This window comes from Mustela erminea, chromosome 7, assembly GCF_009829155.1.
Source record: "Mustela erminea isolate mMusErm1 chromosome 7, mMusErm1.Pri, whole genome shotgun sequence".
Lineage (NCBI taxonomy): Eukaryota > Metazoa > Chordata > Mammalia > Carnivora > Mustelidae > Mustela > Mustela erminea.
Window position 1 is genome coordinate 91436872 of NC_045620.1, and position 27961 is coordinate 91464832.

Genomic DNA, 27961 nt, shown 5'->3' on the forward strand with positions numbered 1-27961 from the left:
AAAAAAGATAGGAAAAGGGAGGAATGCCTGGCCGTGGGTATTACTGTTTCAAATAGGATGGTTAAGATCTCACCAGAAAGTGACTGGAGGAGGTCTGGAAGCAAGCTGTATGATCTGGGAGAACAGCATTCCAGCCAACACAGAGTTCAAAGGCTCTGAAACACAAAGGCCTTCCTCTATTTAAGGGGTAGCAAAGAGTACCCTTTGGCTTGAATACGTGGGAATGTATATGTGAAAAAGATATTCTGACCAAAGATTGGTATTCAGACTGTATAAAGAACGCCATAACTCAGTAAGAGAAAACAACCTAATTATGAATGGGTGACATATTTGAACACTTTATAAAAGATACATGAAACCTCAGGCCAATAAACACATAAGATGCTCAACATCATAGCAGAGTAATGCAAATTTAAAACATAAGGAGCTACTACACATTCACGTAACTAAAATTTTAAAAACTGTTAATGTAAGTGTTGTCAGACACAATCGGTATTGCTGGTTTGACTTTTATAAAATAGTACAACCACTTTAGAAAAGAGTGGCCATTTCTTAATAAATCAAACGTGTATTTACTGTACTCGGCAGTTTCATTCCTTGGCATTTACCGGGAAAAATGAAAACATGTACATACAAAGGCCTGTACATGAATGTTCACGGCAACTTTTAGTCTTAACAGCAAAAGACTGGAAACAACCCAATGCCCAACAACATGTCAGTGGATAAGCAAATTGTGGTAAATTCATACAATGGGATACAGCATTATTATTATCATTCAAAAAGGAATGAATTACTGATACTTGGCAATACTTACAACATGGATGACTCACAAAACATACTCAGAAAAAAAACACTAGAATTTGTTACCGTATAATCCCTTTTCTATAAAACTCTAGGAATTAAAAATTTATTTTAGAGTGACTAGAAAGCAAAAGATTGCTGGGAATGGAGGAGTGAGAGGGGAGCCTGGAAAAAACCCCAAGGGAATCTTTGCTATGAAGCCAATGTTCTAGATCTTGATGTGGTGTTAGTTACATAGTGAGTAGGAATTTGTAAAAATTCATCAAACTGTGCACTTTAAAAGTATATTTTATAGACGATAAATTATACCTCAATAAAGCTGATTAAAAAGACATTAAAAAAAAGCAGCTCAGTTTTCAGCAGCATATTTGTAACCATCCACAGCTGGAAACCACCATAATGTTCATCAACTGAATGGATAAGCAAATCATATATCCATACAATGGACTACAACTTGGCAATAAAAAGGAACCAACTGTTGTCACATAGAATAACATGGATGAATCTCAAAATAATCACACTCAATAAAAAAGGCCAGACATTAAAATAGTACATTTTGTATGATTCCACTTACATAAGACTACAGTGACACAAAGCAGATCAGTGGTTGCTTAGGTGGGGGCCTTGGGTGGAAAAAGGGAATTACAAAATAGCACAAGGAAACTTTGGGGGTAACAGGTATGTTCTGCCTTAATTGTGGCAATGGCTTCATGGTTGTATACATGCCGAAAGTATCAAATTGTACATTTAAAAACATACAATATATCATATCAGTTATGTCTCAAACTTTTATCTAGTTTTTGGGAGGGAGGTGGGGAGGGGCAGAAGGAAAGGGAGAGAGGATGTTAAGCAGTCTGCGTGTGCAGCATGGAGCCTGGCTCGGGGTTTGATCTCATGACCCTGAGACCATGATCTGAGCCAAAATCAAGAGTCACATGCTTAACTGACTGAGCCATGAGGGTGCCCCCTCAAATGTTAAAAATCACGATGAGACAAAAATACGCCAGTATTAGAATAGGTACAATTAAATTGAGGGTACTAAGTGCTGGTAAGGATGTGAGCAACTGGAACTCCTATACCCTCTTGATGGGGATGTAAAATAGTTCAGCCATTTGGGAGACATTTGGCAGTTTCTTATAAAATTACATAACAGTTACCTCATAGCAGCAGTCTCACTCCAAGGGAAATAAACACCTATGTTCACAGAAAAACCTGTATACAAATGATTATAACAACTTTGTTTAAAAGTCAAAAACTGGAAGTGTCACCTGGAAGATAGATAAACAAACGGTGATATATCCATACAACAGAATGCTAACTCAGCAACAAAAAGGGAATCGAATGTTGATCCCCTTCAGTGACATAGATGGATCTCAAAAGCATTATGTGAAATAAAAGAAATCACACCCATAAGGCTATATACTACGTGATTAAACTCATGACATTCTGAAAAAGGCAAGAATACAGACCAAAAACCGATCAGTGATTGCCAGGGTATGGGGTTGGTGGGAACAGTTACTTACAAAATAACACGAGGAAGGTTTTGGGGGTGATGGCAAGGTTCTCAGTTGTGTTAGTCATTATAAAACAGTGCATTTGTTAAAACTCACTGAACTGTACACTAAAAATGGATGAATTTTACTGTTCCTAAAGTCATCTTGGTTGGGGTACCTGGATGGCTCAGTGGGTTAAAGTGTCTGCCTTTGGCTCAGGTCGTGATCCCAGGGTCCTGGGATGGAGCCCCGCATCGGGCTTTCTGCTTAGCGGGAATCCTGCTTCCTCCTCTCTGTGCCTGCCTCTCTGCCTACTTGTGATCTCTGTCAAAAAAATAAATAAATAAAATCTTCTAAAAAAAAAAAAAAAGTCATCTCGGGCACCTGGGTGGCTCATTTTGGTTAAGTGTCTACCTTCAGCTCGGGTCATGATCTCAGGGTCCTGGGATCAAGCCCCTTGTTGGGCTCCCTGCTCAGCAGGGAACCTTCTTCTTCCTTTCCCTCTGCCAGCTCATGTGCACACATTCTTTATGTCAAATAAATAAAATCTTTAAAAAAGTAAAAAAAAGTCATCCCAGAGGCAAAGATAATCCCGTTACTACAGTTGCAGAGGAAGAGGTCACTATGCATCATAAAATGAGTTCAAAAGATCTGATTTGGAAGAGTGTTAAATGAGAACTATCACAAGAACATCAGCCTTGTTCTCTACAATATATAAACCTGCATAAACATGCATAACTGTTACCATCTGCTAAAGTGAGTCTAACCTTGGAAGTGTTATCTGAACAAATGGGTCAAAGAAGACACCGAGACTCCAAAAACTATTCCCAAGTCATGTGAAAATAACCCTGAGAATAAATGCCTACCCAAAAGTCTACAGCCTATACTTCTTGGTAAACTGTTACTTTGAATATATTACATTTCTGTATTCCTAAAGGTATAAACATTTGTAGGATCTCCATATCAGATCAGGAAGAGCTCTGGTATTTCCCACTTTCGTATACATGGTTAAACAATTAAAAACCTATGATTGGGACGTCTGGGTGGCTCAGTTGGTTAAGTGGCTGCCTTCGGCTCAGGTCATAATCCCAGCATCCTGTGATTGAGCCCCACCTCAGGCTCCTTGCTCGGCGGGGAGCCTGCTTCTCCCTCTGCCTCTGCCTGTGCTCACTCTCTGACAAATAAATAAATAAAATCTTAAAAACAAAAAAACCTATGACTGCCAAATGTATTAACAAATGCTTGAGTATCTTACCTAAGTCCTCTGGAAAGCAGAGCCTCATACAAGGGTTAAAGTGCTAATGTTTTATTTGGGAAATGTGCAGACTAGTGACAGGGAAAAGGCAGTGAAGCAAGGAAAGCTGCAAAGCAATGTGAGGTAATGGATTTCCTCATTAGCAGGGTCGTTTAGCAAGTGTCTGCTCAGTGGGCTAAGCTTTCTCTGGAAGGCTTGAAAGGAAAAACCTTTCCCCACAGTCCTCCACAGAAGGGAGCAAGGAGGGGGATGAATTTGCCTGCCAGGTGTCCTCCAGTCCTCTGTGTTTCACTAATCAAGGCTCCACACAGTGGGAGCTTCTTCCTCATTTCTGATCATCCCTTCATTGGCAGTTCAGAAAGCCCGATCCTGTGCTGGCAGTAGAGCATCTCCTCCAGCTCTAACGTGGAGAAATGTCAGAAGAGAGAGAGCTTGGTCTGGAGGCTGTAAGGGCCTTGATTAACCTGACCTTTAGTCGGCTCAGGGAGTGCAGTAAGGTTTGCTGCCAAGGTGGAAAAGGGGACTGTGGGCCAGGTGACAGATGGCGCCTTTGGGAAGGAAGGGGGGAGTTGAGGGAATCTGAGACTGTGCTTGGAAGCTGCGATATAAATGAAATAAATACTAAATAGTGACACAAGGTACCTTGTAGGAAAAGGTATGAATGAACAGGGGGTTAGAGTTGGGAAAGAAGGCTTTACTGAGAAAGGCTTCAAGAATGGGAATGATTTGCTCTCAGAGACCACAGCACCATTATAGCCAAGGGAACAACCTGGAAGATAAAGACATGTGACATAAATATGTACGGCATAATTCTGGGGCAGTTGTTAGAATTACATCAGAAAGGTGGTTCACACAGCTTCCTATATGGGGCTTCCCGCCACAGCAGGAGGGTTTATGACTGACATTTCAAGACCAAATGGTGACTGAGGATACTCAAAGGCCTACACTTCTGGGACACAATGTATAAAAATCACGCTTGTTAGACCGAGGATAAATCCCAAACTTAATTTTATTGGCAGCAGATGCTCATTACACTGGCTAAACTGACCAAATATTGGCATCTCTATTTCTACCCAGAATGTCAAAAAAGGAATTTTTATGGTTTAAAAACTCAAAAGACAATGGGGAGAGATACCAAATGGTAGATGAGAGAGCAATAAAATGATCAAAGACAGCAACTGTCAGAATGGAGAAAACAAAACCTAAATGCGTGCAGCAAGGGGAAAGGAAACAAAAAGTGAACTGACAACATTATGATTACAAATCCACCATGGGACAAGCAGGGCTTCCATCAGTTTTTAATGCCTCAATCTTAAGTACGAAAAGATGGGCAAAGGTTACCAGATATCCTAAGAATACCTCTAACAGGAGAGACAGGCATCAACAAACAATTAAAAAAAAAAAAAGAAGGGAAACAGTTGATGCAGGGAACAGAAGAAACCTAAACATAATTGGTAACTTTGGAGAGAAAAAAGAATACATTCATTAAAAAACAAAAAAGTGGGCGCCTGGGTGGCTCAGTGGGTTAAGCCTCTGCCTTTGGCTCAGGTCATGGTCTCATGGGATGAACCCCACCCACATCGGGCTCTCTGCTCAGTGGGGAGCCTGCCTCTGCCTACTTGTGATCTCTCTCAGTCAAATAACTAATAAAATCTTTAAAAAATAAAAAAAATAGAAGAAAGGCAGAATAAATGCTGATTCCTTAAGAAAAAGTATCAAAAAAAGTCATTCAGAAAATAATATATGGAAGGCAGAAAATAAAGCTGAGGAAATTCTCCTGATTTAAAAAAAAAAAAAAAGAGCAAAAAGGTTAAAAACAAAATAAGAGAAAAAATACATAATTAACTTGAGATACATTTCAAAAAAAAAAAATCCAATATTCAACTAATAGAGGATCCTGAAATAGAAGGGATAAAACCAGAAAATTTCCCAGGACTGATAGTCACAACTTGCCAGGCTGAAAGGGCTCACTAAGTATGCAGCATTACAAAAAACAAACAAACAAACAAACAAACCCACTTTTAAACATATCATGAAATTCCAGGATATTTGAGATAAAGAAGATCCTAAAGCCTTCGTAGAGAAAAATCACAGGTCACAAATATAAGCTTGAGAATCACAACAGCACAGGGTTTCAGAAGCAACAACAAAATGTATGAATAAGTGGATTCAAAAGGGCCTACCTACAAGTCTACAGCCTAGCAAATTATCAGTGGAGTGAGAGATTAAACTATACCCATTTCATACATGCAAGTCTCAAAAAATTTACATCTCATTAACCCTCCCTAGGAAGCTAAGGAAGGATATACTCCACCAAACAAGGAAGTACACCATAACACAGTAGCTATGGGATCCAGGAAACAGAGAGCGGTATAAGAAATGACCAGGGTGATAGTGGAGAGAAATCCCGAGGCAACAGCTGTGCCCCAGGCATAGAGAACAATCAAGGTCCCTGTCATGGGCTGAATTATGCTACTCTCCACCCCTGATAAATTCTCATGTTGAAGTCACCCTAACCTCCAGGATCTCAAGAATGTGATTACATTTGGAAAGAGGGTCTTTAAAGAGGTAATACATTTAAACAAGGTCATAAGGGTGGCATCAATCCATTATGACTGGTGTCCTAATAAGAGGGAATCTGAACAGTCTCAGCTGGAAGACCATGTAAGGACAAAGAGAGAAGATGGCCATTCTCTAAACACAGAAGAGACGAGCCCTGCCAACACCTTCAACTCAGAGGTGAAGCCCCCAGAACTGTGAGAACGTCAATTTCTGTTGTGAGAACGTCAACTTCTGTTGTTTAGGCAGCCCAAGCTGGTGCTTTGTTAAGGCAGCCCTAGCATCCTAACTCAGCGCCCAACCTGGAAAAGGCCAGGAGGGTTCCAGGGAAGATTTCAGACAAAAAAGGATCTGGGTCTGTCCTACCCATATGAAGAGAAATGTTATAGTGGTGTTGAGATCTTGGGGATGAACCGGTGATAGGTGCAGGGAAAAGAAGCAAACAAGGCAAAATGAGGACAAAAGCAATGTAAGAAAGGAGCTCAGCATACTACGGCTCGGTATATCTAGGGAACGGGAGCTTAGAATACTGATTGAACCAGAAGTTGGGAGAGAATGATACTGAGGGTAAGAACAGAAGCGTGCATGTGGGTAAATGATGTGCATGAGCTAAATCCGTATTCTCCATGGCAGGAGAAGCAGTAAGTGGCAAAATAAACCTAGTATTAAAAGACGGAGGCAAATACTAGAAGATAATGCAAAAATATTTAGTGTTCAGGGCGCCTGGGTGGCTCAGTTAAGCATCGACTCTGGGTTCAATGGAGCCTTGCATTGGGCTCAGAACTCAGCTTGGAGCCTGCTGAGGATTCATTCTCTTGCTCCCTCTGCCCCTCTCCACTCTCCCTCTCCACCAAACAAATATTTAGTGTTTGCTTTTGGGCAGTGATACCGGTGGGGCAGGGGGAGGGACTGTTCTTTTCCACTGTAACCTCAGTAGAACTATTTGAATTTTAAACTATTCCTACATGTTTTTTAAATAAAAATGAGAACTTTAAAAAAGCTTAAAAGGCTAGTGAAGACCTTTTAAAAAAATGGAGTGGGCTGGTCCCTTTAGCCAGAAGACTTTTAAGGGGTATGGTGCGAGTAGAAACCAGAACTCTAGTATGGTGAAGAATAAATGAAACATGAGAAAGCGAAAGCAGCCTCTTTTTTTTGTTGTTTGTTTTTAAGGAGTTTAGTTTTTTAACAAACCACGTTGACTGAAATGGGAAGGGGACAGAGGGGATAACAGGGTCACTATTTCTGAAGGCAGGAGTACTTCTAAGGAGGGCACTTCTGCTGGCAACAGCCTCCTTGGAAACCGCTTGCCAAGGAAAACCATCAGAGTAGCTGGATTCCCACGCCTGCCCCTGCTTGTTCTTTCCCGTACGCCTCACCATCTGTCTGACTCCAGTTTCAGTCCACGTGAGCCTTCAAGGTGTAGCCACAAGAGCAGCCTTTCAGCAAGAAGAACTTCCAAATCTGTTACATGTGGCAGGCCGAGGACCACTTCCTGAGCATCTCAGATGACGGGCAGCAGCGTGACGGAGCTAATGAGACACAGGCCAGGGGACTGGCCGAACTAGAGCACTTCCTCACAGTCAGGTTCCACATGTTCAGATGGAAAAGACGATAAAGAAAATGCCTGTCGCATGCAGTATGAGACATTCTAGGATACAAATCTTCAAAGTCAGAGGCTTTAAAAACAAAAATGAAGCCAAGCTGCCCAAGTACTCATCGAATATCTACTGAGGCTTAGGATGTCATGTTGGTGAGACACTTTATTGAGCAAACGGGTCTCTGGCTTCCTCTGCAACTAAAAATATTTAACACCTCCCAAGTGATCCATCTGTATGTTCCAGAGGTATACCCTCAGGAAAGAGAACAGAAAAAGTCAAGATCAAGGCACCACTCTACTGTAAGGCAAGAGCAAAAAGATCCCAGTGGGTTATGTTCAACAGACAAGTAATAAAACAAGGAGCCATCCTTGTCCACAAGTCTTCCAGACATCCCAGGCTTTAAGTGTTGTATCCTATTTTGTTCATTAAAGAACTTCTGTAGTCTATAAAAGTCCTCAAGTTTTCTGAATAGTTCTACCCAGTTGGTAACAATTACCCTGTCAGGTAAATTAACCAGCATTCTGGTTTATCAGTTTCTCTTGCCCAGCTGAGAGTCTATTACCTAAAAGTTTATCTGTTCTTGTGTTAGATGGTATATCTGACAATTCAGTGAAAGAAGTTGGTCAAATCCCACAGTAGACTACCAAAGAAAGAAATGTCTAACCACAAAAATATAATTTCTAGGGGCGCCTGGGTGGCTCAGTGGGTTAAGCCGCTGCCTTCGGCTCAGGTCATGATCTCAGGGTCCTGGGATCGAGTCCCACATCGGGCTCTCTGCTCAGCAGGGAGCCTGCTTTCTCCTCTCTCTCTCTGCCTGTCTCTCTGCCTACTTGTGATCTCTCTCTGTCAAATAAATAAATAAAATCTTTAAAAAAAAAAAAATATATATATATAATTTCTAGGGGCACCTGGGTGGCTCAGTCGGTTAAGTGTCTGCCTTCGGCTCAGGTCATGATCTTAAGATCCTGGGATCGGGCCTCGCATCGGGCCTGCTTCTCCCTCTCCCTCTGCCTGCTGCTCTGCCTACCTGTGCTCTCTCTCTACCTCTCTCAAACAAATAAAGTCTTAAAAAAATACAATTACTAACTTCAAGTAGATTTTAAAGAGATTGTCTCTTAGGTAGGTTTTAATAGAAATCTTGAACAATTAGGGAAAAAAAAGATAGCCTTAATGATTGGGCCAATAATAGAACATGACAAAAACACCAGAAAGTTCTGCACATACCCTCCTATCACAAGTCTAGTCAGAAAGAAACACATCGATAAGGAAGACAGAATTTTTAAAAAATAATTTACAAGGGAAATTCTTTATTACTTTCTCAGTCCTAAAATACCATCTTCCTTTAAAAAAAAAAAAAAAGAAAGACTGAATGACAGATTATTTCCTTTACTGTTGCAAATACTGCATATTTATCAACAAAGAGGTATCAATGTAATTTTTCTTTAAGCTTGAACACATGAAGGAGCAATAAAATAGATTATAAACCTCACATTTGACCTGATCTTATAAAAAGTCACTTCAACTGTCTTCAGTCCTGCTCTATCTGCAGAGAGATTTCTAGGACAGGTTTGTGTCATTCGGTCCATCCACAATAGGTTGGATAGGAGAGTCTGTAGTAACTGCCCGGATACCACACTGTATTCTGGGCTGCTTGACTGGCGTTTGGCTTTACATTCCAAGAGTACCTCATTTGTGAATAGTCCTCTCCAGGGGGACCAGGAGGAGGGATATGGCCTCTCTGGTAAATGTTCTGGTTCTGTGAAAATTTTCTTAAAGAAAACAAAAAGTAATGTATTATTATTAGTTTTAATAAAATATCTTAATAAGCTTTATAAAATAATACACAAACACTCAGGTTCTGCTGTCTTCTCCTTGTACAACCTTAGCAGATAAACTGCTTCATCTTTGGATTTCTTAGTTCTTTATAAAATGGAGGTAATACCTTCCATCTTCATGGGTGATTTTCAAGGCAAATTAAGACAATGTATTTAAATTACCTACCACACACCTTGCCACACAGTAGGTTCCCAAGAGCTGTTCCAACCCTTCCCTACAGAGATAAATGCCCACTTTTCTAATCAAATACTTTCTCCCCAAGTCCTGCAGAGTTGATGTAGACAGTATTAAGGTATTTCTTTTTAAAAACAGAGAGCTGCTTTCACTGTATAAAATATATACATAAATTAGCTATAAAGAATAGAAATTCTGGGGCGCCTGGGTGGCTCAGTGGTTAAAGCCTCTGCCTTCGGCTCAGGTCATGATCCCAGAGTCCTGGGATCGAGCCTCACATCGGGCTCTCTGCTTGGCAGGGAGTCTGCCTCCTCCTCCTCTCTCTCTCTCTCTCTCTTTCTGCCTGCCTCTCTGCCTACTTGTGATATGTCTGTCAAATAAATAAAAATCTTAAAAAAAAAAAAAAAGAATAGAAATTCTAATTATTAACTACACATGTAACAAATTTAGGAAATTAAGATTGAAATTTAATTGTTTCAAAAGCAAGATCAATAAATGTAATATATCATACTGGAATTTTATATTTTTCCTTATAATTTGTATTTACTCTTTAAATAACAACCTTCCTTATTCTGCAAACTTTACCACTATTAATAGAGCCCAAGAATCCAAGATCCTTTTTGGTAATCACATCAAACTTTTGGCTTAAACTAAGTTTAGAATCAGTGAAATTTTCCAAGTCATTTTCCCAACTGCCTCTGAAAATTCACATATTCCTTCCCATCCTATGCTTTATTTTCCAGCCCTGAATGCAAAATATGGCGCAAATGATACCTCTGGTCAGCTAAAAACATTGGTTTTCACCATTTTCATGTGTTTGCACTAATTTACAATATAAATTTCTATTTTAATTCTAGAAAAGAGGACAGAAAAGATACCTTACTGACTGCTGCAAATCCTGGGTTTGGCTGTGGAAATGCCGAGAAGGAACTGGGTAACCTTGGGTCTGATGTAGGTTATACCAATGTCCTTGGTTAACAGGCTTATACAGTGGTGTGGACTGGTTAATTGTGGTGTGGACTGGTTCCATCATGTGTGTTACATCTTCAAAACCACTTGATCTGGATACACTGGAATCCCAATTCCTCAAAGAGAATGTTTCCACACAGTATTACTGGTTTCCAAATTCTGTAGCCAATTTAGTGACAATATTTTGGCCCATGAAAATAACAATCCCATCCTCCCCTCCCTGCTTGTTTAAAGTTCCCTGAGCAAGTAAATAAGGTACGAGAAGAATGAACACATACAACTTCCATGATGTAAAAGCAGATCTCCCTAACCATAGATCTCACATATAAAATGCAACTTACCTTCTGATGGGACCTTTCTGAAGGTCTTCAATATAGTTTTGTCTTTCCAAGCAATGTCCGCGGCACCTATTGAATACTGAAGAGTGGGTGAACTGTTAAAAATCACTACAAAAAGCAAATCTTTCCCAGAGAAAGCATGTCAAAGCTGAAAGCCACTGACTAATCACTCAGGCAGTTATACCTCACTATTTCCAGATACATCCCGTTATAAACTTTTGGCAAAAGAATGTATTGTGTCAGAGCAAATGAATTACAAACATTTATTTCTTTTCTCCAAAATCTGAGAAATTCATCTACATTTTCACCTTCAACTTTTATAAAAAGAAAAAATAGTGACAACCCTTATACTTACATTCAATTGCATCATCTGGCCTCATGCCTTGTACATCAATCAAATATCTAACAAAACAACATAATTCAAGTCATTTATATATATGAAAAGAAAAAAATCAAGTGTTTTCAAAAAAGGTCCAATTTCACTTACATACATAAAAATCCTAAGAAAATATTAGCACATCTAATCCCATAATTAAAGAATGATATATCATGACCACAAAAAGCCTTTATTCCAAGGATGACCCAACTCTAGCAAATCTATTAATGTAATTATTTACATTAATACAACAACTTAATTACTAAATGAAAGAGAAGAAAATAAAGGACCAAATTGGCAGATGTTAAAAAGGTATCTGATAAAAATAAACAGTTATTTTTGGGTTTGTTTTTTAAGATTTTATTTATTTGAGAGACAGAGTTAGAGAGCAGAGCAGGGGGGAGTGGCAGAGGGAGAGGTAGAAGCAGGGTCCCTATTGAGCAGGGAGTCCAATACGGGGGCTCAATCCCAGGGCCCTGGGATAATGACCTGAACTGAAGGCAGATGCTTAACCTACAGAGCCACCCAGGTGCCGCACAACAGTCATTTTTATCAAAGTGTTTTGTATACTAGAAACAGGACACTTACTTAATATGACAGTATTTATCAGGAACCAACAACAGAAAAAGACAAATTGGGAAAAATACTAACTCAAATCTAAATACTATCTAACCAACACTATGAGCCAGAAGCTTAGGAGTCAACGGCCTACCGCCAGCCATTTCTCCCTCACCCTCAACACACTACCAAGTCCTATCAATGAATAGCTCTAGAATATGTCCACATCTTTCCTCCCAAATGACCACCACACCCTGGTCCAAGCCACCGTCATGCCTTTATTTCTACAAAGCCTAACTTTTCTTCTTGCTTCCACTCTTCCTCCCTACAGTATATATATTCTCCACTTAGCATCAAAAGGATGGCTTGATAATGCAACTGTGATTATGTTCTACATACTCACCCTTAACAAAAAACATTCAATGGTTTTCAATTACTCTTAAGTCCAAACACAGACCCACGTGATCTAGCTCCTCCCCATACTTCCAGCTCCATTGTAAACTTTTTTAAAAGTAATCTTTGGCACTTGAATTCAAGACACCAAGATCAAGAGTCATATGCCCTTCTGAGTCAGCCAGGTGCCCCTCGACCTCCATTTTAAACTTTTATTTATTTATTTTTTTTAAGTAATCTCAAAAAAAAAAAAAAAAAAAAGTAATCTATCCCGGGTGCTCAAACTCATGACCCTGAGATCAAGAAGTCAAATGCTCTACCGACTGAGCCAGCCAGGCACTCCCACCCCCCCCCTTTTTTTTAACTTTTCTGCTCCATTTTAACATCGTATTTCCCATGGCCCAGCCTCCCTGGCTCATTCCAACACAGCATATGCTTTCCTATTATCAATCTTTGCTGTTCCTTATGCCTAGAATTCTCTCCCCAGTGTCTAACAGTATCTAACCTCATCATCCTTCAGGTATCAGCTCAAACATCCCCAAAGAAACATTCTGTATTCTCCATGCTAAGATCAAATCCCCCCTATTAATATGCTCTCAGATACCATGTCCCTCTCTTTGGCATTTATCAGATTTGTAATTCCACATGCATATGTGTGATTCCTGAATGTCTATTCATACTCTGTTGACTATTAAGAGTTCACAAAAGGCAAGTCAAGTCTCTGAGGTCTTTCTGCTAGCACCCAGCACAGTGCTTACACAGAGCAGATGCTCAGTCTTTTCTGAATGAACAAATGTATCAATACTTTGATTCAGAAATTCCATTCTGAATGAAATTATCTGAGAAAATAGCATATATATTCAAATTTGTTCATACAGGAATGTTCACTGATTCAGTGTTTTAAAATATTAAAAACTACTGACTTTTATGTTCATCAGAAAACAATAAAACATTGCAGCTTCTAAAAAAGAATGAGGTTTCCAAATATTTTCATAGGAAGATGTCCACAATATATTAAATTATAAAACGGGATGTCTAAATATTAGCACCATTAAATTACATGTATAAACTTATAACTGTCTGCATATTTAAGTCTGAAAAATATGTAGTAAATTATTACTGCTGGTAATCTCTGGGTGGGGAGCAAGACTGCTTTCTAAACTTTCATACATTTCAATACTGACTGCATTTTTTGCAACTAGCTTACGCTATTATTGTAAACAAAACAACTTAAACGTGGTCTATCTCCTGGGGTTGGCGACTCACCTGCAGATGAGATAGCCAGTCCTGTTTAAACCATGGGTGCAATGAACACCAATAAGTTTGTCTACAAAATAAGGAATACAGAGTTAAATAAGTAGATACACTTAAAACAAATCCTACTATTTTCTTTAGAGTACCATTTATTAGTTGCCACTACCACAACCCTGAAAAGGAATAACTGATAAGGAGTGTGTTATTTTAGGAATACACTCTAAAAAATTATTTCACATAAAGTCGAAATTCACTGCCCCTGAGAAATTCTGCATAGCCCCTATTAGAAGCAATCGTGTAAGTGGGGAAGGCCTAGTCAGGTACTAACAGCCAAAATGGCATGGAGACGAACCCAGCTTCTTACTATAGAATGTCCATCAGTAACTGATTTAATTACAGAAAATGAAGGCAACCCCCCCCCCCAAAAAAACAGGCTAGAAGAATCAAACTTTTTTTTGAGTAAAACAAATCAAATGCCTTTTCTTTGGATACTGAATATGAAAAAGAACAGTTTCTGCGGGATTCTTGAATTCCCAAAGCGCTTCCATCCCTGTTCTCATTTGCTGCTCCCCACGCCCCACAGTCTTCGTGCCCATGAAGCGCCCAGGAGAGCAGCACTGCTCGTATCTCCTGATGAAAAAGTCAGACTTGGTGACGGTAGCCCAAGCTGCAAAGCAGGCAGACAGAGCAAAGATTAGAATCAAGTCTAAGATTTCTCCAGCTATGCCATAGTATCCCTTAGTCCATCGTTTGAAAAAATTACGTGAGAGGCGCCTGGATAGCTCAGATAGTTAAGCGTCTGCTTTTGGCTCACGTCATGATCTCTGGGTCCTAGGACCGAGCTCCACCTCGGAATCCCGGCTCAGCACGGAGTCTGCTTCTCCCTCTCCCTCTGCCCCTACACATGTTCTCTCTATCTCTCTGTCTCAAATGAATAAAATCTTAAAAAATAAAATAAATTTAAAGTGTGTGAGAAATTAAATGAACAATTAAGTGTAGTTGATCTCTGCAAAATGTCTGTCTGTGACTAGTTGGTGTCTGGTAGGAAAGCACTCGTCACCTGCCTGGGTTACTGTCTCCCTACCTCTAAATCTTGTCTATTTCAAGTAATTCTTCATATGGAAGATGGGGATCTTCCTAAAATACAAACTCGTAGGGTTGCTCCCTTGCTTAAAAATCTCCATTTAGCATAGAAAAAAGCCCAAACTTTCAACAAAGCATTTAGAACTCTTTAAAAAGGGTATCATCAGTCTCTCCACCTGAACTGTATGTCCATAATGATTCAAACCAGGACTTCCAGGGACCTCCATGACCACCTCCTCCTGCCCCCTGCCAACCTCCCAGACCCCATTTTCTACAGTGCTGACCTCATACACGTTCCCCACCGCAGCTGCACTGGTCTGCAGCTGTGCCGAGCATAGTCCTGCCTCAGGGGCTTTGTACCTAATATTCCCTCTGCTTGGCAACACTCTGTCCCCCCAAACTTCTCAGATATCCAATGGTTCCTCATTTCTTTTAAGGCTCTACTCAAATGACATCTTAATAGAGAGGCCTTCCCTGATCACCCAACACAGGCCCTCCCTTCTGAATCCTGTTTGTTATTCTCCAAAGCACGTTATCACCATCTAACATTTCCTATAGTTACTTATTTATTCCTGTCCCCCACTAGAATGCAGAGTATAAAAGGGCAAGAACTTTCTTCCGTTCTGCTTCCTAGAACAGTGCCTTTAAGTTAAAAGGTGTCCTATAAATGTTTGTTGAAATTCAACAGGTGAATTCTATGCCCTTTCACGCTATCCTCTGGTCATTACAGAGGCTGTCTCTCCTGGGCGCAAGGTCAAGGCCTGTGCCTTTTGCACTTGCTCCCCAAACCTGAATATTCTGGCAAAATCCTCTTCCCCACAGCCTAGCTCAAACGCTGTCTCCTCGGTCAGGCCTCCCTCAGCCTCTCCTCCATATTCCTGTTGCACTTAATTCTTTTTTTTTTTTTTAAAGATTTTATTTATTTATTTGAGAGAGAGACAGTGAGAGAGCACGAGCGAGGAGAAGGTCAGAGGGAGAAGCAGACTCCCCATGGAGCTGGGAGCCCGATGCAGGACTCGATCCTGGGACTCCGGGATCATGACCTGAGCTGAAGGCAGTCATCCAACCAACTGAGCCACCCAGGCATCCCAACACTTAATTCTTTTATTATAATTAACCCACTCTCTTATAGTTACCACACGTTTGTCTTCCTGGGTACTGTCAGTTTCTAATGAACCTCTGTATCCCTGGGCCCTGCCAACAAATCTAACAGGCTCTCAGCATTTACTGAATCAACGTATTTTCTGAGCCTCTACCAGCTCCAGGGAGTGAAGAGTTGAGTGTCCTCCTTTTCTTCAGAGAGCCTGGTGTCTGTGGGAGGGGCTTAGAGCAGAAGGAGCCAAAATGATCAAAAGCAAGCTCTCCAGACTGCCAGGGCTGAGAGCTCAGTGAAGTCAGCACAACACAGGCAGGAGACCAACATGGGACAGCACATGAACAAACAAGACGGACGGCTCTGTTCACATGGACTCATGGGACCGAAGGGATACTGTACAGCAGCCACACACAGAAGCCGGGGAGCCACGAGCAGCCTGGCAGCCGCACCCTAACATCCTACGAGGCGATGTTTCCAAGACGAGTTAATACAAATCAGAGAGTCTACTTCTTTCATAGATGCTGTGGTTGTCAGAGGCAGGGCCAAGCCTCCCAAGTTTTAAAGTATGGGGAAGATCTGGGAGCAGGGCTTAAGATATTGAAAAGCCAGTGCCTGCATGAGGCAGCCAGGTTACAGTTTGAAAAATTATCTTAAAATTCCCATCCCTTTCTCTCTCGCCTTCCATCCCCTACTTCCTCACCGCTATCTCTATTTTTTCTCTCCTACTCCCTGTTTGTATGTGTCTATGTATATATATATGGAAGATATACTCTCTGTCATATTTACTTAACAAAATATAGGCTCCTCAAGCTAAATTTAGAGAATAAAATGAGCACTTGGTCCTATAGATTGGTGGCTTTCCAAAGACTAAAGATTCCTCAGTCTTAAAATATGGCAAATACCACATTCTTTCTGATAGTCAGGTACAGAAATAGGTAGGTGGATCCTTAAAATTCAGAAGCTAATAGCTTGCTAAGATCTATTGCCCACAGAGTAGGACAGATTTTGAAGCAGGAACAAGAAGCGCCAGCTTTTTAGGTCCTTCCTTGTCTGAATGAGAGGTAGAAGTGTCCTTCCGCATCTGTACCCCAAGTGGAAAACCAGTAGGAATATCTGAGATGTGCACAATGGAGAGGCCATGCCCCGGGTGCACCTTGTTTTGCTCTGCTTCCAGAGCTCCATCTCACTCCAAATCTTTCCCTTTTGTTGTCTCTTTTATATACACCAAGACCTTGACATCTTTTTTCCTTGTTTTCAGCAGAGGGTCACACAAGTCATGCTCCCCATACCCTTTGACCCAATACCCTGACATCCTTAACCTTTCCCCCCACACCTCTCACCTCTGGACCAATAAATGAGATAAATGAATGTTTTAATTTTCGTATATATTTCCCAAATATTTTTAAAAGAGATGAGGAAGCTAGTTCACATTTCTTATTAAAGCCATTTGTCAAACTAAATTGTTAATTTGTGACCATAAAAGTAAGAACACCTCAATCTATCTCCACCATCTGACATATCTACCTTAACATTAGCAAACACAAGCCTAACGTTAAAACTATTAAACACACTAAAAGTTCCATCCCCATTCAAAATGCATAGCAAAGTTCAGGTAAAAGAAAAAACAACAACAAACTCACCGTTATCTCTATTTTCTTTTAAAAACTCATTAACAGCACATTTGAATTTAAAAATAGTGTCATCATCAGGCACCTGATGCCCAATTGTATAAATTTTTAAGTAAGGAATAGTTTCTGGAAAGTCCTATAAGGCAAAACCAGGAAAATGCATATTATTTCATTTGTAAGGAAAGAAGTAAAAAGTAACCAGAGAAGCCAGAATATAAACCAAGAGATTATTAATAAACATAGTTTGTCAGTAATTCTGAAAAAAGAGCCATTTTTCCCAAGCTGTTCCAACCAGGAAGTACCATCTGATTTTCAATGAAACTACAGAATCGGGAATAAAAAACTGTACAGAATGGAGAGGCAATAGGCATACAAACCTGAAAGCTGAGTCCATATGAATAAATGTATATAAAATGATGAATAAGTAGTTCTACTAAATATTTTATATCTTAGGGGTGCCTGGGTGGCTCAGTGGGTTAAAGCCTCTGCCTTCGGCTCAGGTCATGTCCTGGATCGAGCCCCGTACTGGGATCTCTGCTCAGCGGAGAGCCTGCTTCCTCCTCTCTCTCTCTGCCTGCCTCTCTGCCTACTTGTGATCTCTGTCTGTCAAATAAATAAATAAAATCTTTAAAAAAAGTTTAAAAAAATATTTTATATCTTAAGGGTTATAAGGCAGCTGTGATTTAAGCAGAACAGGAGAACAGTGTTAGAAAAACTTGGATTTTGATTGCAGGCACTGTTGAGAACTGGTATTCTTGGGGTGGGAGAAATTAGACACCAATAAAAGATGAGGTTAAATGAAAATCCTATGGTTCTGAATTGGAATGGAAAGTACCAGTATGAACCTATGATTTGTTTTATATTAAACACATTTCCTAGCCCTGAGCCCAGAAGAAGCCTAGAAACAACTGATGTCATGTCCAAAGGACTTAAGAGCCACACTGAGAAGCAACTGGGTAAAGGCAGGGCCTCAATTTCTGCCTCAATGAGAATAATAGCTGCAATGAAGTCCATAATGATACAAAAAGTAAATAAATAAATTTATTGGTTACCACCAGAGGATATCAGTGCATCAACTCATCATTTTGACACCTATTAAATAAAATGCTTCTATAATTGGGCAACCAAATAGATGAGGAGGAAGAGGAAGCTTCTCTTGATAAAAATATACCCAGCTCATAAATGAAAAAGGAATAGAATTCATTATTTTTTGAAGTCCCAAATGAATTAATGGATGTAGGTATCAATCATCAATGACTACTAGTATCACAGAAAGAGATAATCACTTATATGTCTCCACAGAAGAACATATCATCACTCCTGAAACTGTCCTCCAAAAACAAAAACAACACAAAAAACAAACAAACAAAAACCCAAACAAGCCTGAATCTGATCAAGCCTCTAGGTCCAACTACCAATTTATAGGAAATAAAAGGACTGAACAATATGTTAACAACACATGGGGAGGGAATCATCAAATCAGAATGAACAAAATACCTGGTTTCTCCAAAAAATAAAATTCACCAGGGGAAAAAAAAGAAAGTGAAAGAGACATGGAGGGAGAACCTACAGACTAAATAAGACGTCAGAGACCTAATAATCCAAGTATGGACCTTATTTGGATTTAATTCAAGCTCTTAAAAAAAAACATTTTTTATGACACTTAGAAGACAACTGAAAATTTGAGCACTGACTGGATATTGAATGTTAAATAATGATAGTAAAAAATAAAAATCCTCATTTTAAATATAAATACCAAAAATATACAGGTTAAATTATATGATCTATGGGATCTGCTTCAAAATAATATGGGATGGGGGTGAAACCAGTAGGTGTACAGAATGAAACACGATAGTCATCAATTAATAAAGATTAAAGCTGGATGAGTTCGTGGTTGTACAATGATTACCCAAAGTATTATGCCTGTTTTGTATATTTTTAAAACTTGTGATAACTGTTTAAAAACAAAACGACAATGGAAAAGTCTGATGGTTTCTTGAAAGTTTCTAAACATGAAACTATCATGATCCAGTAACTCCATTCCTATCTATACATCTAGAGGAGCTGAAAGCAAGGCTCTGACCCAGTACCAGTACACCAGTATTCACAGCAGCATTATTCACAATAGCCAAAAAGTGGAAATAACTCAAGTGTCCATCAAAGGTGAATGAATAAACAAAACAGTGAATGTACTCATAATGGAGTATTACTCAGCCATAAAAAGGAGTGACATTTTGTTACATGGATGAACTTTGAAAACATTATGTTTAGTGAAGTAAGTTGGACACAGGACAAATATCGTATGATTCCACTTATGTGAAGTACTTAGAATAGTCAAATTCACAGAGACAGAAACTAGCATAGAAGTTACTGCTGCAGGGAGAGGAAGTGGGATTATTTAATGGGTATAGTTTTGGTTTAGGATGATGAAAAAGTTCTGGTTAAAGACAGTGATAATGGTTACACAACACTGTCAATGTATTTAATGCCACCAAATTGTATACTTATGAACACTTAAGATGATTATTTATGTGTACATGACCACAATAAAAAAAAAAAACCAAGAGGAATAACTGAATTCAAGTGTCAATTCTTCCTTTTTTGAGACTCTAGTTCTATCATCTATAGACTGAGCAACTGCAATCATCTATCCTCTGAGCTTCGTGCAGAGTAAGCACTCGGCAGGAGAGGTCAGTACTGCTAATGCTTCATCAGCAAAGGACTGTTGCGAGGATTAACTAAGTTAAAGCATGTAAAGGTACTTTTTAAATAGCAAACTGCTTTACAAATATTAATAAACATTAGGGGTTACTGTTTCCAAGGCCACGAAATTGGTCACAAGGATAATTCCTTTCCACCAGGATGCCACACAGGCCAAGAGATTATATGGGCTCTTTTATCAAGAGATACTAGGACTGACTGCTATAGCTTGAGCTTTCTGGTCACTTACTGGTCACTCACAGTTGTAAAAATAAGTCAGTCAGTCATGGCAAGGTAATATATGGCAAAGCATATTTAATGGCAAGGATGGATGAAAAATGAAGTTGTTATTTATTCAGATCTGTTACTTGTATGCAGTTACTCATTTAAATTGAATTCAGCTCATTAAATAAAGTCATTTATATTGTGGGAAAAAAAAAGAGATACTAGGAAAAGAAAAGCATGAAATTTAGAGAACAGTTGTCTTTTACCACAATGCTCACATGCTCAGGCAACTGCTTAAAATAAGTGCTAAAGACATAATGGATGTTCATTTCTTGCTACTATAGTTACTGAAAGTTTATTTCATTTTCAAAATATAGAACACAGAAGCTTATAGAATTTCTTCAGCACATACAGAGTCTACTATCCAATATTACAGTTTTTAGTTCCTGTCTTTAATCTCATTTTGAGACACCAATAAGAAATATGTACTTAAGGAAACCACTAAGTTCCCTTTTGAACTATTACCCATGGAAGAAAGCCAACATTCACCTTAGCACAAGACAGCAATTCCTGAATTACTATGCATTATTATAGTGGCAGAAAGTAGGTTCTTTTCAATGAAGGGTTCCATTTACCTCTGGTTTATAATAGCGGTGAGTGTAAGTTAAATCAATAATTAGTCCAAGTTCTTCATTCTGTTTTTGGATTTTGTTAAAAAGATCCAAGGGTGAAAAACGTTCTTCTGGAGCAAGGTGCTTTTCAAAACTCTGTTAGAATGAAATAAGAAAGAGCAAACATGTGCTTAAAATCCTTTTCCATTTATTCAAGCCTTGTGATGCCAACACAACAGATTCAAAGCCAAGTTTCCACTCTGCTGGAATTGACAAGCTATGTTACAATCCTTTCTTCTAGAGATGAGAGGGAAGAAAATAAGCTCACTTCTTTGTATTTCTGTGTTTGTTTTATGTTGATCTCCCAACCAGACTTTAACTCTCAGAAGGCAGGGACCACATCAATTCTGCCCACCACTGTATGTCCAGCTCCACATGGAACACCTGTAAATAGGTACTTTTAAGTACTTCTTGAGTACTTACATATATGAAAGGTGGCTTTTATTGCTAAATATTGTTTTATGTATTTGGCTTATTTACATACTCTGCTCATTGATCTGTTTGGTTATTCAAATGCCAGCAACACACTATTTATTATTATTATTATTAAATTAACAGACTAGCTTTTACAGCAGTTCCAGGTTCAAAGCAAAACTGAGCAGAAAGCAGAGTTCCCTCTTCTACCCTCTCTCCTTTACCCCCCAACAGCTTCCCCCCATCAACATTCCATAGCACTGTGGTCCGTTTGTTAGTGTCATGTCATGTCATGTCAGTGTCATTTTCAAATCAGTATGTATCATACATTCTATGGGCTTTGACCGATGTATGACCTATATTTACCCTTATAGTATCACACAGAATAGTTTCACTGTCCTGAAAATTCCCTGTGCCCTAGCAACACTTTTAATATAGGCTTAATACCTGGCAGGGCTACATGATCCCTTCCACCATTATTGCTCTTTCTCAGAATTTTCCTGGCTATTTAGGTTTACTTTTCTCTCTGAGTTTTAGAATTGCCCTATTTGAGATGATGTTAAATTTATAATAAATTAATTAGGAAGATTTGACAGATTGATGATGTTGTCTTCCACACAATACTGTGAAAGTTTTGAAGAGAAAATTAATTACAGTAAGGCATACAATCTCTCCAGTAAGCTTTTTTTTTTTTTAAAGATTTAATTTATTTATTTGGCAAAGAGATATGCAGCAAGAGAGGGAACACAAACAGGGGGAGTGGGAGAGGGAGACGCAGGCTTCCCACTGAGCAGGAAGCCCGATGTGGGGCTCTCTCCCAGGATCCTGGGATCATGACCTGAGCCAAAGAGCCAAAAGCATACACCCAACGACTAAGCCACCCAGGCGCCCTGTCCAGTAAGCTTCTTGCAGACTTAGGGCCGATGGATCAACTATCATCTCTAGCTGTGTGAACAACTAACTTTAAATAAGTAATTTAAGTCACAAACCCTTTAGGAAGGCTTCCTGTCTGTTATCAATTCTCCCTCCTCTGAAATCCTTGATATTTCTTGCCATGGCATTTATGTGATACTTAACATACTCTAATTTATATTCCAATGTGCATGAGAACTGACTGTCAAGTACTGGGACTGCTTTTCTTTGGTGACTTCCATGAAACACACAAGAAATCAATGTCACATTTTCCTTCCTGACTCAGAGCATAAGTAAGACCTGCAGTGGGGTGGTTATGCAGCTCTGTAATCCCCTTTACAGGGCCTAAATAACCGTATCATACAGGAAAGATTTGTGGCTGGAAGGGAAACCACGGAGTCTTCCTATCTTCTATCTCGCTGATGTACTTTTAGGCAAGAGGCTAAGCAGGGACTCTGGTAGAACCTCAGAAATCCACTTTTAGAGGCCATGGAGTAGGGAGTTAGGGAATTAGGAAAATCGCACAGAGGAAAGGAGAAATATAGGAGATAATTCACAGTAACTACAAATGGGAGGGGGGTGTCCATTCCACAAATATTTGCTAATATTTATTATATGCTAAACACTGTTCAACTTATTCAATAGCACCATGCTTGGTGTTGATGGATGTGAGTAAGAACCATATGTTTACCTTTATGAAAAGACTAGTTTTTAAGTCTAGATGCAGAAGTACTAACATAACAGGTAATAAAGGAACTCTGACCTATGAGTCACAAACTAAATAAATTCCCAACATACTCAAAGTAGGCTTTTCCAGATACCAATCCATTCTATGCTGGCCAGTTTAATGAGACATAAGTCTTTTCTCATTCTTTTTTTTTTGTTGTTAAAGATTTTATTTATGTATTTGACAGAGATTACAAGTAGGCAGAGAGGCAGGTAGAGAGAGAGGGGGAAAGCAGGCTCCCTGCTGAGCAGAGAGCCCGATGCGGGGCTCGATTCCAGGACCCTGGGATCATGACCTGAGCCGAAGGCAGAGGCTTTAACCCACTGAGCCACCCAGGCGCCCCATTTTCTCATTCTTTTTATACTAGCCAAATGTTATCCCCACCTATTCCTTCCTTAGTTCAAACAAAAACACAATTTTCAGGATCTCCTTGCTGAAATCTTGACTTACTAATCCACAGCATTGGGGTTTTTGGGGTGTTTATTGGTTATGATGATGGGAGTGAAGGGGTCTTACTAGCATTTAGTGAACAGGGGTTATGAATGCTAGAAATCTTGACAAATTCCTTACAGTCCTACAAACGTGTCTCATACTTGAACTACTTTTTTTTTTTATGATGAGACCTTATTGCCCTGCAATTAAGAGTATTCAAATAGGGGCACCTGAGTGGCTCAGTCGGTTAAGCATCTGCCTTTTGCTCAGGTCATGATCCCAGGGTCCTAGGATCAAGCCCCATGTCTAGCTAGCTCCTTGCTCAGCGGGGAGCCTGCTTCTCCCTCTCCCTCTGCCCCTCCCCCTGCTTGTGCACACGCACTCTCTCTCTCTCAAATAAATAAAATCTTTAATAATAATAAAAAAATAAAAATACTCCACACGTGTTTTTCTACATAACTTGTGAGTGATCAAGGTTAACTAAAATATTAATTTTCATCATCTGCTTCACTTCATGTCTTCTTGACCAAGTCTTCATTTTTCATTCCAACTGCATGTCTTTGAGGCAATGAAGAATTTTTTACCACCTTAGTTATGGACTGGAACATTCACTCCCCTGCAGCTACCTAAATGCTCATTACACGCAATTGTGCTCATTTTATCGCATTTTATCACAGCCATCCTCAGACACGTTTTCAGAAAAACATCAGGACGACCTTCATTCAGCTTCACCTCACAGACTCTGCTGCACCTCGAAGACCCCTGCAACCCCAGAGACACTGCTGCTGGCCAGCATGGCCAATGGTGCCTCAGGGTGCGACCTCCTTCAGGGGCCACCCGGAGAATGACTTTGGAATATCCTATTCAATGCTCGTACAGGTGAAAAACTGTTTCACAATTATCCAAGCCTTAGAACCTAACTTCATTTCACAAATAAACACGAGTTTTTTGGCCTAGTTTTAAAGTACATTGACTTTTCCAAGACAGTAATCACATTATCAGCCAAGTAAAGATCGTATGCTAGGTTTTATTTGAAAATCTATTAAGAGCTGTTCACTATCATGGAAATTTCTGCCAGCAAGGCAAGAAAACCCACCTACTTCAACCTGGATTTGCAGTTTTTGTATTCATGATGGAAGTAATTGACTATGTTTTTATTTCTAGAATAGGCATGCCCAAATATTTACATACTGAAATTAATACATATTACTTTTTTATAAATTACTTTATTTATTGTGTATGTTATTGGTTTCAGCATTACATTGATATTTTCCTTTAAAATTAAGTATGGACGTAGTATTTATATATGATTTTTATTTCAGAATAGTAAAGGGGATATAACAAAGTTAACAAAGTATTTGCTATTAAAAAGGGAAAATGGAAGGGTGCCTGGCATAGAGCATGTGACTCTTATTTTTTCTGTCCCTGAGATCAAGACCTGAGCTTAGATCAAGAGTCAGACCCTGGGCGCCTGGGTGGCTCAGTGGGTTGAGCCGCTGCCTTCGGCTCAGGTCATGATCTCAGGGTCCTGGGATCGAGTCCCGCATCGGGCTCTCTGCTCGGCAGGGAGCCTGCTTCCTCCTCTCTCTCTCTCTCTGCCTGCCTCTCTGCCTACTTGTGATCTCTCTCTGTCAAATAAATAAATTAAATCTTTAAAAAAAAAAAAGAAAAAAAAAAAAAGAGTCAGACCCTTAACCAGCTAAGCCACCCAGGTAGCCCTGAGCATGGGACTCTTGACCTTGGGGTTGTGAGTTCAAGCCCCACACTGGATACAGAGATTACCATACAAAATAAAAACTTTTAAAAAAGGGGCGGGGGGGGGGAGCGCCTGGGTGGCTCAGTTGGTTGAGTGGCTGCCTTCAGCTCAGATCATGGTCCCGGACTTCCGGGATTGAGTCCCGCATCGGGCTCCCAGCTCCTTGGGGAGTCTGCTTCTCCCTCTGACCTTCTCCTCTCTCATGCTCTCTCTCACTCATTCTCTCTCAAATAAATAAATAAAATCTTTTAAAAACAAGAGGGGGGGCAGAGAAACAGTGTGACATGCTCAGGCACGAGTATTCTACACCATGAATTCGGATTTGTGAAAGAATACTGAATTTACTTTTGCTCACCTTTTTTAAAGGAACTTTGAAAGCAATGAAACGAGTCCCAGGCATCCGTTGTCCAATTGGGAGGTAGTCTTTCCACCTATTAATACATTTTTTGTTAGCCAGATTTTATGTTAGCCTGTCTCCCTGAATAGAATGAAGGCTCCTTGTAAATGGAAACCATAGCCCACACAGTAGGTCCCCTCTTCTCTTTGCTTTGAATTTTGCTGTTCCACTTATTCAACACCACCTAGTAACAACTTCCACTCTCTCAGACACAAGGCAACAAAACAGTGCAAAAGTCTCAACAAGTAAGGCAGACTTAAAGCCAGAGTTGGCCAGTACTGTTGTATCCCTGATAAAACCTAGACCAATCCTGAATACTAAGATGTCATTAATACATACCTGTCGACTGAAATCATTTAAATTCAGTTCTTTCACTTCAGTTTATTTTTAGTCCTTATACAACTGATGCCATCAAAATCAATCAATAGGAAACTTCAAGTTCATATTTTAAAAGACAACCTGATAGAAAAGGGGCTATGAACTTCACTTAGTAATGTTAGGAGTCACAGCTAAAAGTGATACTGCAGCTGATGTCTGTAGGATGAGTTAGTTAAATAAGGTTAATTCAGTATAGCTAAAGCACAGAAAGTGAGGACAAAAGTGGCACAAGATGGGGCTGGAGAAGCAAAAGAAGAGTCTAGACTATGCAGAGACTTAAAAGACCATGGTAAAGAGTTTCTTTTTATTCTTAAAACAATGTTTTTGATATATATTTTTGAGCAATATTTGAACTAGTTTATTAAAATGACTTCTTGTGTGAAGAATGGATTGGAAGGAACAAGAGTAGATAAACGTACACTAGTTAGGACCTAACCGCAACAGATCGGTCAAATTCTGTATTTGGATGCTGACAGAAACTGACAGGTTAAAGATATGAAGGAGATAAAATGAAAGGGACCTGATGCAGAAGATGGAAGGAAAGGGCTCAAGGAATACAAGAGTTCAATGCACACACAACCAAAGCCTCAAAATTAATCATTTGTACAGAAGCAGCCATCTCAAATGAGACGTGTTAGGAAGCAACAGTATCCCCTCTATGATTCCTAGAAACATTATAAATCAGCTTTTTCGATGGAAAAGTTCGGATGTCCTGGTGGGTTTTTTTCGCTCGAACTAGGTTATTAGTCATATTTGCTGTGCCAAAATAACACAGCTCGAGGAGCTGAGGGAGACTCCAATTTGGTAATTAAGGGGTTGTCCCCAACATTGGCAGTCCCATCTTAAGCCATCCCTCCGCATTTTAACGGAAAAGCAATGGCCAGAGCCTCGCTTTCAACAGAATGGGGAAAAATCAGAACCTCACAGATGATCGGAGACCGTGGGCGGAACAGCTAGAGCATCGTGCCTCCCAGCTGGGGCGGACCACAAGCGTTCGGCGGGGACAGGGGCAGGCAACCACCACAAGAGATGGAGCCCAGGCCCAGGAGCTCGGAGCTGGAGGGCCACGCCCCGGGGCCAAGGCTGATTACCTTTCCGGGACGTGGTTTCCGCGCTTCTTCTTGGCTGAGCTACGTCCAGAGAACGCGCGTCCCTGGCCCCAGCCGCCGCGGGCATGATGCCACTGGCTCATCTGGGCCCCAAGATGCCGCCCACCCAACGGCAAGAGCGACAAAGCCGCCAGCCCAGCGCCTTCGGTGCCAAAACAAGATCCGGGACCGGAAGCGAATAGGCAGCAACCCACGTCGTTCCCAGGCCCTTTGCTATTGCGCACGCGCCACCGACAGCCGTGATGACGTAACCACGCAGGCCGGCCGACTATAGTTTGATTACTAAACAGGAGTCGGGGAACTACAGTGCCCTCCTAAGCTGGGGGCCGGTAGCACAGGTTTGATTAGCATGTTGGTGCACTTCAGAATTCAAACAGTGCAGGATATGGAGTGAAAGTTAAGTCCCACTCTTGCAGTTCCTTGTGTGGTTCTTCCAGATATTTTCCAACTGCTCACATTCACACTTACTGTGTGTGTGTATATATGTATATACATATCTATATCTATCTATATATATATATATATAAACATATGTAGGTATCTCCTATTTTATACAAAAGCAGTGTAGTATATGTATCCTCCAATCTATTTTGGATGCTGATTTTCCCAATTTATGCATACATCCGTTCTATTCTTTTCAATGCCTGGTATGCATAGTATTTCATTGATTATAAGAAACATAATCTGTATAACCAGTCCAATACTGATGGACTTTTTGTTTTTTTCAGGTTTTCGTTCTGTATTACAGACAGGCTGCAATATGAATGCCCTGAAATATGTATACATCTATATCTGAATCCCTAGAAGTGGAATTGTTGGAGTGAAGGAT

General features: G+C 40.0%; 1 protein-coding gene across 1 annotated transcript; it reads right to left on the reverse strand.

Annotated features, from left to right (window-relative positions):
* Positions 1-8993: 8993 nt before the first annotated feature.
* On the reverse strand, positions 8994-27363 carry DUSP11 (dual specificity phosphatase 11). Its single transcript, XM_032352476.1, has 9 exons — positions 27115-27363; positions 25604-25679; positions 20972-21103; positions 17424-17547; positions 13617-13677; positions 11379-11425; positions 11027-11102; positions 10595-10801; positions 8994-9475 (listed from the first exon to the last, which is right to left on the reverse strand). The coding sequence occupies exons 1-9, from the start codon at positions 27213-27215 to the stop codon at positions 9280-9282; spliced, it is 1020 nt and encodes a 339-aa protein (XP_032208367.1). The 5' UTR covers positions 27216-27363; the 3' UTR covers positions 8994-9279.
* Between the last annotated feature and the right edge of the window lie 598 nt (positions 27364-27961).

Coding starts and splice junctions, on each gene's coding strand:
- DUSP11 (XM_032352476.1), bottom strand. CDS start 27,215: ATGAGCCAGTGGCATCATGCCCGCGGCGGCTGGGGCCAGGGACGCGCG. Junction 13,678..17,423: donor AAAAGAAAATAGAGATAACG/GTGAGTTTGTTG, acceptor CTTATTTTGTAG/ACAAACTTATTGGTGTTCAT. Junction 10,802..11,026: donor CAGAAAGGTCCCATCAGAAG/GTAAGTTGCATT, acceptor ATTCTCTTTGAG/GAATTGGGATTCCAGTGTAT.